At 42.9% G+C, this 15,938-nt stretch overlaps 5 protein-coding genes across 5 annotated transcripts; 4 read left to right on the top strand and 1 right to left on the bottom strand.

Annotated features, from left to right (window-relative positions):
• Window positions 1-368: 368 nt before the first annotated feature.
• On the top strand, window positions 369-4,487 carry Eaat-2 (excitatory amino acid transporter 2). Its single transcript, XM_031983785.2, has 10 exons — window positions 369-811; window positions 1,084-1,271; window positions 1,339-1,426; window positions 1,708-1,906; window positions 1,995-2,205; window positions 2,272-2,553; window positions 2,659-2,892; window positions 3,017-3,211; window positions 3,275-3,409; window positions 3,544-4,487. Exons 2-10 carry the CDS (start codon window positions 1,198-1,200, stop codon window positions 3,749-3,751), a joined length of 1,626 nt encoding a protein of 541 aa, XP_031839645.1. The 5' UTR covers window positions 369-811; window positions 1,084-1,197; the 3' UTR covers window positions 3,752-4,487.
• Window positions 4,485-5,710, bottom strand: EMC6 (ER membrane protein complex subunit 6). Its single transcript, XM_031983787.2, has 5 exons — window positions 5,475-5,710; window positions 5,088-5,248; window positions 4,935-5,027; window positions 4,821-4,840; window positions 4,485-4,717 (listed from the first exon to the last, which is right to left on the bottom strand). The coding sequence occupies exons 1-5, from the start codon at window positions 5,509-5,511 to the stop codon at window positions 4,687-4,689; spliced, it is 342 nt and encodes a 113-aa protein (XP_031839647.1). The 5' UTR covers window positions 5,512-5,710; the 3' UTR covers window positions 4,485-4,686.
• Window positions 5,711-5,817: 107 nt separating this feature from the next.
• Window positions 5,818-6,519, top strand: LOC143174655 (cx9C motif-containing protein 4-like). Its single transcript, XM_076368755.1, has 3 exons — window positions 5,818-5,987; window positions 6,094-6,230; window positions 6,327-6,519. The coding sequence occupies exons 1-3, from the start codon at window positions 5,930-5,932 to the stop codon at window positions 6,342-6,344; spliced, it is 213 nt and encodes a 70-aa protein (XP_076224870.1). The 5' UTR covers window positions 5,818-5,929; the 3' UTR covers window positions 6,345-6,519.
• Window positions 6,520-6,542: 23 nt separating this feature from the next.
• On the top strand, window positions 6,543-6,743 carry LOC143174656 (uncharacterized). The gene has a single exon (XM_076368756.1). It carries the CDS (start codon window positions 6,543-6,545, stop codon window positions 6,738-6,740), a length of 198 nt encoding a protein of 65 aa, XP_076224871.1. The 3' UTR covers window positions 6,741-6,743.
• An 80-nt stretch (window positions 6,744-6,823) lies between these two features.
• On the top strand, window positions 6,824-11,874 carry LOC116430100 (Phosphatidylinositol glycan anchor biosynthesis class M). The gene is made up of 2 exons (XM_076368754.1): window positions 6,824-8,929; window positions 9,022-11,874. Exon 1 carries the CDS (start codon window positions 6,824-6,826, stop codon window positions 7,967-7,969), a length of 1,146 nt encoding a protein of 381 aa, XP_076224869.1. The 3' UTR covers window positions 7,970-8,929; window positions 9,022-11,874.
• Window positions 11,875-15,938: the final 4,064 nt, after the last annotated feature.

Raw genomic sequence — 15,938 nt, 5'->3', positions numbered from 1 at the left:
GAGTCGACGAACGATCGCTCGAACAATTGAAACGGAAATCGCAAAGAGAACCAGTCTTAAAGCGAAGACTTTCCATCTAGAGAAGATCTTTCCTACTCGACTTTGATAAATAGATTGGTTCTCGCTGGGCATCGATGATATTTACGATGTAATAGTTGTTTTGAAAAAAGTGGGCCATCTATCCCCGACTTACCCTAGTTCGGCCGGGTGAAAAGGGGCTCGCGCGAAGGGATGGAACCGTTCCGCGTTCTCCATTTAGAGCAATTTAACCGATGCCGCGTAACCAATCGACACGGGTCTATTTCTGCAGGAAACAGGCTCGCGCGGTACACATTTTTCTCCCTTCTGCTTATTCAGTGCCGTGCGACCCGTCGCGATGAGTGCCCTCTTCCTGTAAGCCGGCTGTCTCTTACGCTCACGGTCCAGCCTCCCTTTCCTCTTTCGTTGTTCACCCTCCCCCCACCTGCCGCGCATTAATCAGCTTCCTGGATGGGGCACATTATCTACGTGACGGCGGATCGTAACTACGTGATACCTAGCCAAGTCCCCGGGTTTCGATCATACGGTAGTCACTCGGCTGTCCATTGCGCGTAAAAGAGCCAGCCCAAGATCCGCGGGTTACGGATGCCGCCGGGCTCGTCGCACGATTCCGTGGTGTCGGTGAAGTGATCTCGGAACGGTGCTGCGCTCGCCAGAGACTCAGCTGTGACCTCCGTCGGAAGATCCGGCTCCAGGTGTTCCGTCGTTTCGCGACAGCATCCTTCGATGCTCCAGCCAACCGAGACCTCGGACAGTGCTAAAGTTGCCATTGGTGTGTAAATCGAGCGACGAATCTACTCTGCGTTGCTCGGAGCCCTGGGACGGTGGAGGCAACGGTCTTTCGCGATGTGTCCCGTTCGGTTTCGATCGGTTACGTGTAACCGTCTCGAGGGATAGGAAATCGGTATCGAAAACGAGACGAGGAAAGACGAAAAAGCTGACCGGTTAGACCCGCATTCCTTCCAGGGCTCTTCTTCTATCGAGGAATGCAGAGTATCTTGCGGCTGTCGACTCCCTAGACGCTTTTCATTTGTAAAACTATAGATGCCGCGGTGGTGAGGACCGCGGGATGATAGAAGACGTGTCCACGATCTTCCTCGTGCCCAGGGGAAGACCTTTCGGGAACTCCTAAAGCGACCTGTCACCGGACCAACCACGATGTCGTTAGCGCAACGAATATCCGGGGCTGTTGCTGTCCTGAGGGGCACTTCGGAGGTCAAGGAAACTCACACGTGAGATCCGCTCAACCTCTGCGCGTCCTTTCCGTTCGTCTTTTCACTTACCCGGGACAATTTCCAGATCATGCGCCGACGAGATCGAGAAGATTGCGCCCGTGGACGAGGGCAAAGTGCGTCATCAGATGACGCCGCTCGACAGACTGCAAATCGTTAGTAATTGCCCTGCACGGATTGCCATCCGATTTTTCGTAGCCCGTACACCGTCGGTCAGCTCTCGATCCGCTTCGATCGAATATTTGTCGGTTGTCTCTAATGTGTTCGCGTTACGGATACCAGTCCGATCTCGACTCGACCTCGCTCTATGTTCGTTCGTCGAACGGAATAGACGAGGAGAGGATTTCGAGCGGATCGAGAGAGAGAGAGAGAGTGTGTGTATCGGGCGTAACTCTCTTCTAACGCATCAGCATTGCACGCACGTACTGAACTGCAGGTAGTGGATTGGATACAGGAGAACATGCTTCTCGTGTTCACGGTCATCGGAGTGTTGATGGGACTGATTCTAGGGTTCCTAGGTCGATTGGCCAATCCCTCGCCGCCGTCTATCGCTCTGATCAGTTTCCCCGGGGAACTTCTGATGCGAGCCTTAAAGATGTTCATATTGCCGTTGATCGTTTCTTCGCTTATCTCCGGTGAGATTACGCAATGTCTCGCGATTCGGTCGAGAACAGCTTAGGAACCGAATGTCCGTCAGCTTAGCCGTTGAATTGTATCGTTCAGGCATGGCGCAGTTGGACGCGAGGAGCTCGGGGCGAATGGGCTTCAGAGCATTGATGTATTACACGGCGACGACCGTTCTAGCGGCGGTGGTCGGTATCGTGATGGTATTGATAATCCATCCCGGTGATCCGAGGATCAAGTCCAGCATAACCGCAGCCAGGCCGGACGAGGCGAAAGTTTCCACGCTGGACGCTATTCTGGACATAATTAGGTAGAGAGGAGACGCGGAGGACATTGTACGCGGCACGACGCGGCAGTAACGAGTGTCGTGTTTTAGAAACATGGTGCCGGACAACTTGATGCAGGCGTGCTTCCAGCAAGCGCAGACCACTTACGTGAAGAAGAAGGTGCTGGTCATTGGGAGCGCGAATCAAAGCGATTACGTTTTAGAGCCGACGTTAGTCTACAAGGACGGGACGAACGTGATGGGGATAATTGTGTTCTGTATCACGTTCGGCCTCCTCGCTGGACAGATCGGTCCACGGGGGAAGCTGATGGTCGACTTCTTCGTGGTGCTGAACGAAATAATCATGAAACTCGTCAGTATCGTTGTGATGTGGTGAGCGATCGAGTCCGCAACTTTAATTTCACGCTTGGTAGTTTCTCCCGCTACGATCGAATGATTAGGCGAAGCAATGTCGGCTCGAGTATTCATGTCACGCAGGTACTCCCCGTTCGGAATCATGTGCCTGATAGCCGGGAAAATAATGTCGATCGCCAATTTGGCGGCGACCGCGCAGACCCTGGCTCTGTACATGGTCACGGTGATCCTGGGTCTGCTGATACACGGCGTGATCACCCTGCCCGCGATATATTGGATCATCACGCGTCGAAACCCCGGCGTGTTCTTCAAGGGTATGATGCAGGCTTGGGTGACAGCTCTGGGAACTGCGTCCAGGTAGCGATTGGTATACTATTCGTCCACTGCTCGCTACAGAAGCGAGTCTTCTCTAAACCGCCGCCCCTAACGGCAGTGGTGTGCCTCGAGAAACTTTGCAACTATAGCTTCTTGATGTTTTTAGCGCAGCAACTTTGCCAATAACCTTCCGCTGCCTCGAAGAAAATAATAAAATTGATCCCCGTGTGACCCGGTTCGTGGTAGCTGTCGGAGCCACGGTGAACATGGACGGGACGGCGCTTTACGAGGCCGTCGCTGCGGTTTTTATCGCCCAGGTGAACGGAATTTCATTGGGCATTGGGGAAGTTATAACTGTTAGGTAGGTAGAGTTAGCGATCTTTCGAATTCTACCGTTTTATTTCATTTCTATTCGCTTCTGTAGCATTACAGCCACCTTGGCGAGCATAGGGGCGGCAAGCATTCCCAGTGCTGCCTTGATCACCATGCTGATCGTCCTGACAGCTCTCGGTTTACCCACGGGCGATGTTTCCCTGTTGTTCGCTGTTGACTGGCTACTGTAAGTTCAATTTCTCGTTTAACACGACCAGTGACGAACGTTTCGTAGAACTGAAAATGGCCGTAGCTTATTTATTCGATTGTATCATTGACTAGAACGGGGAGAGGGCATGATTGATATTTGATTGTTCACAGGGATCGCATCAGAACGTCGATAAACGTTTTGGGTGATGGGTACGGCGCAGGAATCGTGTATCATTTGAGCAAAAAGGAGCTCGACAAAATAGATGAGGAACGGAAATTAGAAGGTCTGGAAACAGGAACACCGCTGGAGGATATCTCGGAGAGTTGTCGGCGGTCGAGTACACACGCTGTCGAGGAATCTTCCGAAACGAAGATCTGAATAACAAGAATTGATTGATCTTATCTCGTGAACTTCTTTCAACTTCGCAGGCAACGAAAAAAGAGAACTGTGCTCAGCCACATCGCGTTACCTAGATGAAATTACCGTAACGCCGAGGAAATTGATACAGATGATACTTCACTGCCGAAAACATTTCGAAACTCGGATACCGTTGCAACTTAATCGATGATATCGTTAGAATCATTGTCAGTGTTTCAGTAGTATTGTATTGTAACGAAGGGATATGCAGAATACAATAAAACTGCGAGCATGCCAAGTACAAAAGTTATGTTATCTATCGTTAACAGCCTGTTTACGTAAAAAGCAGTTGTACGACTTTTAACAAAAGTTAAATGAAAATATTCTATTGTATACAAAGTTAAATGGACGAGTCTTTATTCTCGAATTTATACAATCGATTTGTTGTATGATGAATATACGACGTTCTCTGTTCAATCGATTAGTTTCATGAAGAAAGAAGTAAAATTGTTTGTTCTAGTAATACTTTAAGCATTTTAAATGTGTTCGCTCATTTGTTACACACTAAATGATAGAAATGTAGAAAAAAAATGTTGAATTTTATAATATTTTGTTTACAATGTTTATGTACCGTATCTTGTTATTTATTGTATGCATAGAACATGATCAGAGAAATAAATAGACATTCTAATATACTTATCGTAATGATTTAGGTGTTTATACTTGAACAGAGTTAATAATAAACAACATTGGGCAAGTGGAACAGTAGAATAGATATATTTTTTGAAAGTGTTTATCTTATGTACACACATATACAACACATCGCACAGGACTTTCTTGACAATATCATTAATCTGGCTAATAACTCGCGAATTGCTTGTGATATATTTAATTAACCAACAATGCACCTATGTAGTTAAAAAAACATAAATTCTTAAAACTAATTATCCTTTGGATCAGTAGACATGTACCATACCATATAAAAATCTGATTATAGATTAAGGCAAGTATTCCATATAAATACATGTTTAATAAAGATTATAATATTCACTACTCGATAAGTAAGCAGTTTGGTATTTTAAAAGGATACGTCCAGAATAATACGTACGTCTAATGCATGGATAAGTGTTTCTATTAAGGAAAATATTAATATTTTAATAAAATATTGTAATGCATGCATCTTTTATATTAATATAAAGGATACAAATAGGCCTCCAAAAAATCCACTTGTTAAAAGATTTCGTCTGCTTATAAAATATTTCTTCCATTGACCTCCTGCTTTTAGCAGTAACATTGCCTACAAAAAATACTACGTTAGCATGAAAATTTCTATATTATTTTTAATAAACTTTCTTACCCATAATCCAAATACTGCAAAAATGTAGAATCCAAAACCATATAGACCTGTTAACCCTAATAAACCAGCTGTACCACCCGACAAAGCTGCCATTGATATCCTACAATACTCCACAACAGCAGCATTATTTACAACGGCTGCTTCACTGTATGCAATAATTTCTGTAAAAGTCACTGTGTTTCATTATATGATCAAAACAATACTTATTATAGAAAAAATTGAATAATTTCTGAGAGAATATGAACCAAAATCAAATGCCAAAAATAAGCTAAATATCATTTGCTGTTAAACAAAAACATAACCTATAATAAAAATGAAAATCATATAATGGTTGAAAGTTTTAAACATAATAGAAGTGGCAGATTAATTTATAATATAAAAGCTTACCTCCTTTTTCTTGCTTTGTTTTAATTTTCCCCAACATTATCGTATTTTTGACAGTATAAACGTACAATTTGTATAATGTAACCTAACAAAACATTCGTTAATGATTATGTACATATAGTGACTGTGTTTTGTCGGCTGCTTCTCTCAGGACACGTTGCAACGTGCCATCTATGTAGAACTAAAATTATAACATTTTAAATGTCGTATTTCGAAATTGTTATATGTAAAAGAACTGTTATCACATACTGGCATTTTAACTATTTTATAGATATTAAAAATGAAATAGAATAATAAAGTTATAAGTACAGCATATTTTTGATTGGTAATATTTTTGCTGAATACACGCATATTTTGAATGGTCAAATGGCATCGGACTACGTCATTCAGTATACAGTTTAATTACGTAAGATTCGTTTTAGGGCTTTAGAATTTCTATAAAAGTAATCTTCTCTTGCATGTCAAGTTCCGATCCTTGCAAACAGTTTGCGTGTAAACTGCAACAGTGTTTGAAAGGTTGGTAGCTTTCGATATAACGTTTTTTAATATAGTTGCATTTGGTTCGAGTTTTGTAACAGCAGTTGAGGTTCATACCTTTATTATAAAAGATACTTAATTTCAGACAACGTCTATCAACCGTCACGTTGTGAAGTGGTTATTGAGGAAATAAGGCAGTGTTGTATGAAACATAAAAATCAGTCCACAGTTTGTGAAGGTATAGATACTTCTAAGCCTTACGAGCATAACACTGTGGATTATGTAAGTACACAAAGTTCCTTTGCCATAAAGTAGTATTAACATTTATCATTCATAATATTTTACTAAATCATAATAATCATCATGGCTCTTCTACAGAGGAAAGCTCAAAAATAAATTATGTGGCGCTTAGAGCGGAAACGACTTATTGCTGTGCGTATCGTAGTAGGGATGTACACCGCCTTCACTTTGTATCAAATAATGAAAGTTCCAGATAAAACCGTGTAAACATGCTTATAAGAAGGAGTGTAACAATATATAGCAAATATATGTATTAACATACAAGTAATAATTTAATATATTAATATAATAAAGATGGAAGCAGTGAAGAAAGCAAAGGAACGACTTAGAAAGTATCCAGTTCTTGTCGCCGAATGTCATGAAACTGGTGCAAAGTATGCAGCATGTGTATTGGCACAAGCAAATTTGAAAAAAGATGATTGTAAAAGCGAATTCGACACATTTAAAACATGTTTAATGAAAGCTGCTATGAAAAATAATACAAAGTTATAAGGAGTAGAATTATCTTAATTTGTAGCTTTAAACTACTTAATTAATACTTATCCTTTGTGAGGTGTTCAATTTCTACTTTAAGCATGGATACATTGTCATTCAAGAAACATTGTTTAGTAGCCTTTTTGGTTAGAACAACTCTAATGGTTTATTCCAACTTTCATGATGAGACTTTTAATGTTCCATACACTGATGTTGACTATAAAGTGTTTACCGATGCAGCAAGACACATGGTAGAAGGAAGATCTCCATTTGAACGCGATACTTATCGCTACACACCATTACTCGCATTGCTCCTGACACCAAATATTTTCATACACAAGGATTTTGGTAAAACGTTATTCTCTTTTATTGATATATTGATAGCAGTTCTGATAAAAAGAATTCTGTCATTGCAAAATTGTGACGAGAGAAAAAAACACATTTGTGCTTTGATATGGTTATATAATCCTTTCACAATTATTATTTCAACCAGGGGAAATGCAGATTCTGTAGCTGTTCTTTTAGTTATGTTGACATTAGATTTATTTCTACGAGATAAATATATGTTAACTGGCTTATTGCATGCCATGTCAGTTCATTTTAGACTATACCCTATTGCATTTAGTCTACCAATGTATTTATCTCTTAGTAAAAAAAATCTAATGCCAAACAGAAATCAGTGGAAACTGGTATTAAGTTGTGTATTTTTTGTGGTTCTTTTGACTATCATAAATTATTATTTCTTTGGGTATAAGTACCTTTATGAAAGTTTTATTTACCACTTGATCAGGAAAGATACGAAACACAATTTTTCTGTTTATTTTTACATGCTGTATTTATCTGCAAACCAACCACCTGGTATCATTGAAAAAGCTTGTACATTTTTACCACAATTGGTATTGCTACTGACACTGTCATATGCATATTCAAGAAAGTCTGATTTGCCATTTGCAATGTTTACACAAGCCATGGTAATGGTAACATACAATCCAGTAGTAACATCCCAATACTTTTTCTGGTTCTTATCTCTTGTACCATTGTGTATTCCAAGATTTGGAGTAAGTATTAAGAGATCGACGAGTTTATGTTTGGCTTGGTTTCTGAGTCAAGGTCTTTGGTTGTTAGCCGCTTATTTGTTAGAATTTCAGGGACTAAATACTTTTACGTATATTTGGCTTTCTGGTTTATTATTTTTTTTTGTAAATGTTAAAATCTTAAATGACCTTATTGCGTATTATAAGTACTAGAGGAATACTGCGTAGAGTTTAATATTTTTATTAACTCTCCACCAGCGGACATCGGGTTGCTCGTGATCCAAAATTGACCATGGGTTAATAGTTTATTTTTAAAATAAGTTTATCATCGTCAGCGTTTGTATGTACAATCACTATTATTCCTTAGATGAAGTATACGTAATGAATTGATTGTAACCAAGTTTTGCGATAGATAATTAAATAAACTTTAGTGAAAACAACGTGAACACCTATTCGTAATGCACATTAAACTGCTTTAATTAGAGAACTGAACAGATCTCTGATCCTTTCGTAACTTTTCCGAGCCGTACACCCTACGACGTTCATCGGGATAAACAACAGCGTCAGGGATAATAAATCGACAGAGTTCAATGATTCTTAATTTTATTCTTGCAGGAATACAAAATACTTATTTACAGATGGTTTCGTAAAGTAATAGTGGTAGATTCTTAAAAGGAATGTAGATATAGTAATAATAATACAATAATAGTAAATCTTAATGTAGTAATCTAGATCAATTGTGAGCAAGAGCATCCTTTGGATCATCTTCAGAAATATTTCTCGTCGTTTACTTCTAAGCTGCTAATGTTGATATTAATTATTATTGGAACAGTCCTCGTCAAAAGTATACGAGAATGCTTCTCACAATTTCTGACGACACCACTCGAACGTATAGTAACTTGGTGTAACGAGTATAAAAAAATACGGTATATCAATACCTTTCGTCGTGAGACTCGAATGTCGAATCGCGACCCAAAGAAATGTTGGTTGGTTCGTCTATGAAACATCCGGCATGATCTATGTGTGATCGCGTCGAGAACACCCCGAAAAACAAAGAAAACGGAAAAGAAATCAACGACGTGACACGAAATGGCCCAATCGATAGATGAGTGAAACAAGGGTTGGGCTGGGAGGAAGTGGAGTGGGGTGGTTCAGAAGATAGGAAAACAAAATGCAAGTACATAGTTCGTACAACTATAGGTCACCACGGCAGACGATGCAACATATAAAAATAGCATTATTTTCTTTCATTGCTTTTGTTACAGTTTATTGAACTGTGAGCTATGTGAAATAATCTATTTTATATCCCTCGAGGTGAAGGGACAGTCGGTCCTCGACCGAAACTATCCACTTCCGGTTAGGGCGAAAATCACCGACGATAAATAGTAACGGAAGAAGTTGACACCGGCTTCTGGGCCTTGCGGCGAGACTCTATGGTTGCGAGACGAAGCCCCTAAAATACCACGAACCGAGACTCCGCCCGTCGGGCTGCAACCTCCAGAAGAGCTGACTCGGATTACGTTCACATTTACCAGAAAAATCAATCGCCGACGCGCCAAGATCGTCCGAGAAATGATCATTCGGACAGAACGAAACTAGCATCTCCGGGAGAAACAGGAAAACGAAGATAACACCAGGGAAACGAAACCGAAAATCATATTTTACACTCCCTAGATCACTCGAGACCTACACTAGTAACACACTATCGAATTCAGAATAATCGTTACGAACAAATTCATTTATTCCACTGATTCGAGTTGTAGATATCTATTAACACATTCGAGACCGATAGCGCAGTTCTACGGAATTTTTCATCTTTTTCGAGGAATACCAGTGACGTAGTCCTACGTTATTTTATATCTTTTAGAAGGATGCCGGTTACTCGATCCTACGTCATTTCGAACTCTGCACTTAAACATTGTCAATACAATTTCACCGAATACACCAATAACCCGTTTAACGCTGTTTCGCTGTTCTATATTTCTCATTGATTCACTTTACCAAGGTTTCTCAGACCGTTATACTCGTATAGGTGGTACACGCCAGGAAATAAAACAAAAAAATGCAATATTTTTCTATTCACTGTCCTGACTCTCTTCTCCCCGTTATTAACGCGTTGAGATGTGACCCCGTTTAACGCAGTTTTATTTACCGCTCGGATTTTTTCGAACCTATCTTCTATATTCGTACACGTTCGATGAATAGACTTTAGGAAATGATATGCGGTTGCGAATGCGTTAACGGAAATCCCGATGCGCATTTCGGTTTCGGTTCTCTGGCGAAGCAACCTCGGGGTTCGCGCGACAAGCAACGACCCGTTTATTCCGACTTACCCGGAGGATCGCGAGCAAAGGGTGAAAAGTGCTGCCCGGTGCTTGTTTCGCGCACGGTACATGCGAATAGGCGTCGCACAATGGGGCCGTTTCACGAAGAGCTGACCAAAATTCAATTTTCAAAACATGAACCAGACTTTTCCTGGTACAGTAGATTTGTTCTACACATTCCAGTGCGTCTAATATTGCTCGAGTGTTCGAAGTATATTCGAATTTTATATAAAACAAGGAAATTTATCCGAAACTTTGACTCAGCTCTACTTAAAGATTTAGAACGGCCGCAGATCAACGATGCTTCGAAAAACGTTATGAAACAGGATGTTCCAAGTACAGAATTCTTGTCAGAAATTGTAAAGGAATTTCCACAAAGATCGACTCGAGCATCGCGTTCGTATCAGTGCGATTAGATCCGCCGTTTCGAACGATGCATCTCGGATAAAGTATTCGGATTTAGATTTACGGACTTAGCCGTGCGTCGCGTAGCTCGCGATGAAGACGCGGCCGCTCGAGTGCATTCCGCGGGGCCGCGAAAGCGATTCCGGGGACAACGATGCACGCGGCTGAAAACCGGGCCGTCCGCGGAGGCACGCGCGATGTTTCTGAAAACGACGCAACGTTTCGGCGCATCCGAACCACTCCGCTCGTTTCTCGGTTCCGCTGCCGGCCGACGAAAAGGTTTCGCTCCTTCAGCCGTTCCTTTCCCGCTCGCTTTCGGGAAAAACGCTTATGGAGCCGCCGGAAATAAAAGGCGGAAACCATGATGCAAAATACGGAGCCCCTTGTGCGGCGTGTATATACAATGATCGATTATGTGGTGGCGCGGATGGGAAACGAGAGAACGCTGAAACGGTTGAGTGTCGGTTCGGGGATTCGTGCGTGTGCGGGTTTTATGCGCGGACCGTATCGTAATTACCGGCGGAAAATAAAACGGCGAACGGTGTGGGTGGGGAACGTGAGACTGCGGGGGGTTATTATATGGCAAAGTTTTAATAAAATATGTTAACAGCGGTGATACACATTACACTGTACGAGAAATATAAAATAAACGGCACTAGCTGCTTAATAATTAGCACGTAAACCAATTAACTATAAATAATAATAATGACAGTTATAATAATAATAATAATAATAATAATAGTAATAATAATAGTAATAATAATAATGATAATCGTTAACATTACGATGATGTCCGATGGATGATTAAATCGATTAAAACGAAAATGTACAGCTTAACTATAAAAAGTTTCCGGCGATCGATCGCGACTGATTACATAAAAGAAACTTATATAGAAGACACGGTATACGTTATATCTATAGATTGCGTACGCGTACATATGACGATAAAGAGTAATCAATTGAAAAAGGAAAAAAAAAACTAAGAAAAAAATTGTCAAGAAAAGGAGGAATAATGATTAAAGCACTCGGTTATAACGTACGGATAAATGTCGTCGACTTACTACGGCGTAAACTCAATTAATATACACAACATTAAAATAAACATCTCTTTGGTCTCGTCGTTTCTTTTCTTTTCTTTTCTTTTCTTTTACTTTTCTCGTTTGTCTACAGCGCAAGCAAGAAAGAAAGAAAAAAGAGCGTGTCCCGTCCCGTCGAGTTCAGTGTCCTTCGCGCGCGAGAAAAGCGAGTTGACGAAAGAAAGAAGTGGCCTTACAGAAATTAACGAAATTCGAATGAGAGGAAGAGGTTCGCGGATCAGAGGGTGAAGAGGGTGAAAACGAAATTACCGACCTATCATCGTACGAGTGCGAAATAAAAACGTTGATCGGGACACGAGACTGATAGGGGTATCGAGTGCCGAAAACGTTCAAGAATGGTAAGCGACTTCTCGCTTCTCTTTTCCCGTTCCCCTTTTGTACTTCACATCCTCGCGGTGGTTACGCTCGAAGAAACTCGCGGCTGCTCGACGAAGTACCACGTGTATCGTTGCTCCAACGTTCGTAAATTTGAAGAGTTTCTCGTCAGATTCTAACGCTTGAATTACCGGCCAGTCGGATCGATTTCATCCAGTTCTTTTATAGAAACTCTGAGAGCGCATCCGTCGAGACTCCAACTGATTTGTAATTCAGCTTGGGTATCGCTAACTCAATATTTTTCGCTAATTTCTCGGAGAAGCATTTATCTTTCCAGTAATTATAGTCATTTTGTGAAATACACTGTGTATTTCTAGCGTTAAATCGGGTCGAACAGCCGCGGATCTCTTCGAGTTCGTCGCCCACAGTTTCTCGTGGCGAAAGTTCACTGTTCCACGTTCGACGATTGCGTGTAACACTGGAACTACCAAATGGGTCAAATCGATCCATTCCTAAATTCTCCTTTTACTTTTCTTAAGAATACGACATATGCCTCTCCGAGAAATTTACGAAAGAAATCGATCTAGTGATACGCAGACCGAATGACGAGTCGATCGAAATATCAATAGATGCACCGTTAGAATTACCATCGAAAAATTTCGGAAAACCGATTCGACTGCTCGGTAGTTCTAGTGTTAACGCGTGGCTGCAATGCGGTCGAAACCCCGAGCGGCTCGGAGGCGTCGAAGGGAATGAGAAACGCGAATATTCGATTGCTATGCTCGGAATAAGGGGGGGGGTGGGGGTTATTGGCACACTGTCGTTATCGAAGGGTGAATTTTCTGTTGCGTTCGTTTCTAAAAAAAGTCTCTCCCTCTCTCTTTCTCTCACACGCACACGCTCACGCACACGCACACGCACACACACACACGGAGTTTCTGTCATTCAGTTTTTCTCTCTTTGTTTTCACTTTTCTTCTTCTAAATTTGTTTGTTTCGCTAACGGAAGATCTTGTGCGAATGCTGCCTGGTCTTTTCCGCGGGCGTCGCTTCCGCGCCCAATCGATCTTTAATGCTACAGGTACATGCGCGGAATTCGAGATTGAACTTCAGCTGAACCGATACGGAGACGAAAGACATTTTTCAAAATGTCCTTTTAACCTGTTACTAATATTCGAATCGTTGGGAATGCCTCGGAACTTCGGGAAAATATGAATAAGTAGGCGAATGGAAGAATTAACACTAGAAGTACCGAGTATTCGAGATGATTAAGACGATTAGTATGTAATCCTTATAAAAATCTTGATAATAGATTTTATTCAGTTTCTTCGGGTATTCGTTATAGTATTCGAGTGGAACTGTTTCTCAAATCATTTCGGATTTAAAAGTATCAAGCGACACTTTGGGATAACAATGATCGCGAAACAAGGAAACCAGAACCGGTGATTCCGACCGGTACGGTAGTTCTAGCGTTAAAGTTCTATACCGGTTGCAACGAATGACCTGTCACCGATTTTTAAAGCAGACGAAACACACGTCAACGTCCGTATCACGTTCGCGGCGATTCAATCCCGGCGGGCAGCACGTGAGAACGGTCCAACGATCGAACGAAAAAAATTCCCAGAAACAGCGACTGTTCTTGCTTCCCGTTGCCTTTCGTACGGAAATCACGATAGTGTCTAGCTAAACGTTCGTAGGCTATGATACAAAGTATAATGTACACTAAAAAGGATGATTCGCTGTCCATAGTCGGATCTCTAGAGTGAAATATTTACACGGTTTCCATCGTCCCTCTTCCGCCTCTCGGCCATCGCACGCAAGTCCGACGCGTTAGTGTTCGTCCGTTGCTCGAAAATTATCGATCTCGAGTATCGACTGTTGGACGAGGCTTAAGCTGCTTGTCCAGTTCAGATTAAAATCACAGCGAGTTGCCAGCATTTCTCTCGAGAGAATACTCCATTAAAGATGACGAGGAGTTCGACGATGCTTCGCGACAGTCGCTCTCAACGTAATAGCAAGGCCTCGATTATCAAATTTAACTGAGCGACCAACAGTCGAGATAAACGATTCAAAAATAAGTAAACGAGTCGGGGAAATTCCAAGCATATTTGCAGAATTCCATCGTATAGGTGGGTATCATCGAACGACGATCTGGACCGCGAAAAAGAGCGTGACTCGGTTAATCGAGGTCTCGCTGTATCGGTAAGAAACGATCTCGACGGCAACTCGCGACAGTTTCAGCCTCCGAATGGACACCTAGCTTTACGCGACGTCCGGGTCTGCTAGCATTGACCGGTCAAGAGGATTTATCGGAACGGTGTCCGGGGGTGCTAGCGAGAATCGATCGTTTAGAAAAAGGGGTTGCGGTTCCCGGGGAGACGCGTTACGAATACGCGTGCAAGCGGACCGGTAAAAAGTAGTTATCAAAGGGGGATAGTCGGGTGAACGGTGTATCGGTGCGAAGTTCGTCCGGCTCGGCTCGGCCCGCGAAGTTTGCCAATTCGAAGCGGCGCGATGGTATCCCGAACGCGTACCGCCGCTCACGGCCGAAACTTCTCGCATTGATCGCGTTACGAGAGTTCCCCGCGTTAAATTTCTTTCGGATCGAGTTACCTTTTCATTCGGTTCATTTACGTCTGTTCCGCCAATCCCGTAATTCGTGCTCGTTACTTTCTGTCGCACCGCGATTAGCGCGCGCATCATCGCGATCGGCAATCCCCGCGAGTTTTCGCCGATGTTCCGACGGACTCGTCGACGTCTAACCGTTCGAGTGCTAGAAAGCGTTTGTCGGTCACAATTGAATTATCCGAAGAATCGAAGTATCTTTTAACACAGAATTAAAGAAGCATAAATTTCCCATCGTTTTCCGAGCTAAACCGAAAGAACCGCAATCGCGCTCCTCCCGTTTAATACCTACAAGTGTCCACCTATTTTTATCTTTTTAATTCCCTGTTTGGAAATGGAAGAATCAAGAAGTATCGCTCGGTACGCTTCATCCGGATATTCCGAAATATCCGAGGCACTCGAACGGTTAAGAAGCGCGACTCGCAGCGGACCGAGTGCCAACGAAATCGTATCGCGCTCCGGTTAATCCGTGCACCGATTTTTCGAGCGACCCGGTCCACGGAGTGCCGCGACTCCGCGGCGAAGTAACGTCCCGTTAAACGAGCGCCGCCGGTGAAACAGAAAGGAAGCGAGATGACGGAGAAACGATGGCAATAACGAGTTAATAACGAGTCGCCGTCGCTGTAACGCGATCCCGCCGCGGGCATCACGAACCACTCTCATTAATACCGCGGACGTCCTGTCGTTCGTTTGCCTGATTCTTCGTTCTCCGCGGGCGTTCGTTTCGAGCTCGGTCACGCGACCCGTTCGTACGAACTTCGTACCCGAATCCGTTCGACATTGTACAATTCCAACGAGCAGTCGATTTCACGGTTCTAGTCTTTGTGTATTTTTCCTTCCTTTTCTCGTATCGTTCCTCTTTTTCTCTCTTCGCGATTTTTCACGATCCTTCGCTCGTCGGATCGATACGGCGAGGAATGGAGGTGCGCGCGTGTCCGTGGATTGTTCCCAAAGCCGTTCTCGCTCGAGGATCGGATGAAATCGCGACGCGTTTATCAAAATTATTGGTCGAGATTGCTGCCATGCGTCTCGGATGAGAATGCTGGCGGAAGGAACGCGGCTCTAATTGGTCGGTGTATGTTTGGTTTCGTCTCGTTTTCGATGTGAACGTGTTATTCGACGCGATCGAAACTGTAAGCAGAACTATAAACACCAGCACTCCCCTGTGAGACGCGTAGTGTACACGCTGCACGATCGGAAGTTCCTGTGGGCGGGCTGGGAAAGAAAAACGCGGCGGCTCGATAGAATCGGTGGAAAAAGAAACGTGTACGTCCGTTGAAACTCGCGTGATTCAATTAGAAAAGGAACGATTGCCGATCAGCGTCTAGCTTAAATGCGCGAGACCGATTCGCGAGAACGTGTCGCGATCGCGACGCTTTCTCGCGAACCGTTCGCGCGCGTTTCACCTCGAACTGTT

Source organism: Nomia melanderi, chromosome 6 (assembly GCF_051020985.1).
Source record: "Nomia melanderi isolate GNS246 chromosome 6, iyNomMela1, whole genome shotgun sequence".
Classification (NCBI taxonomy): Eukaryota; Metazoa; Arthropoda; class Insecta; order Hymenoptera; family Halictidae; genus Nomia; species Nomia melanderi.
The sequence above is the reverse complement of the archived record's forward strand: the minus strand, read 5'-3'. Positions and strand labels throughout refer to the sequence as shown.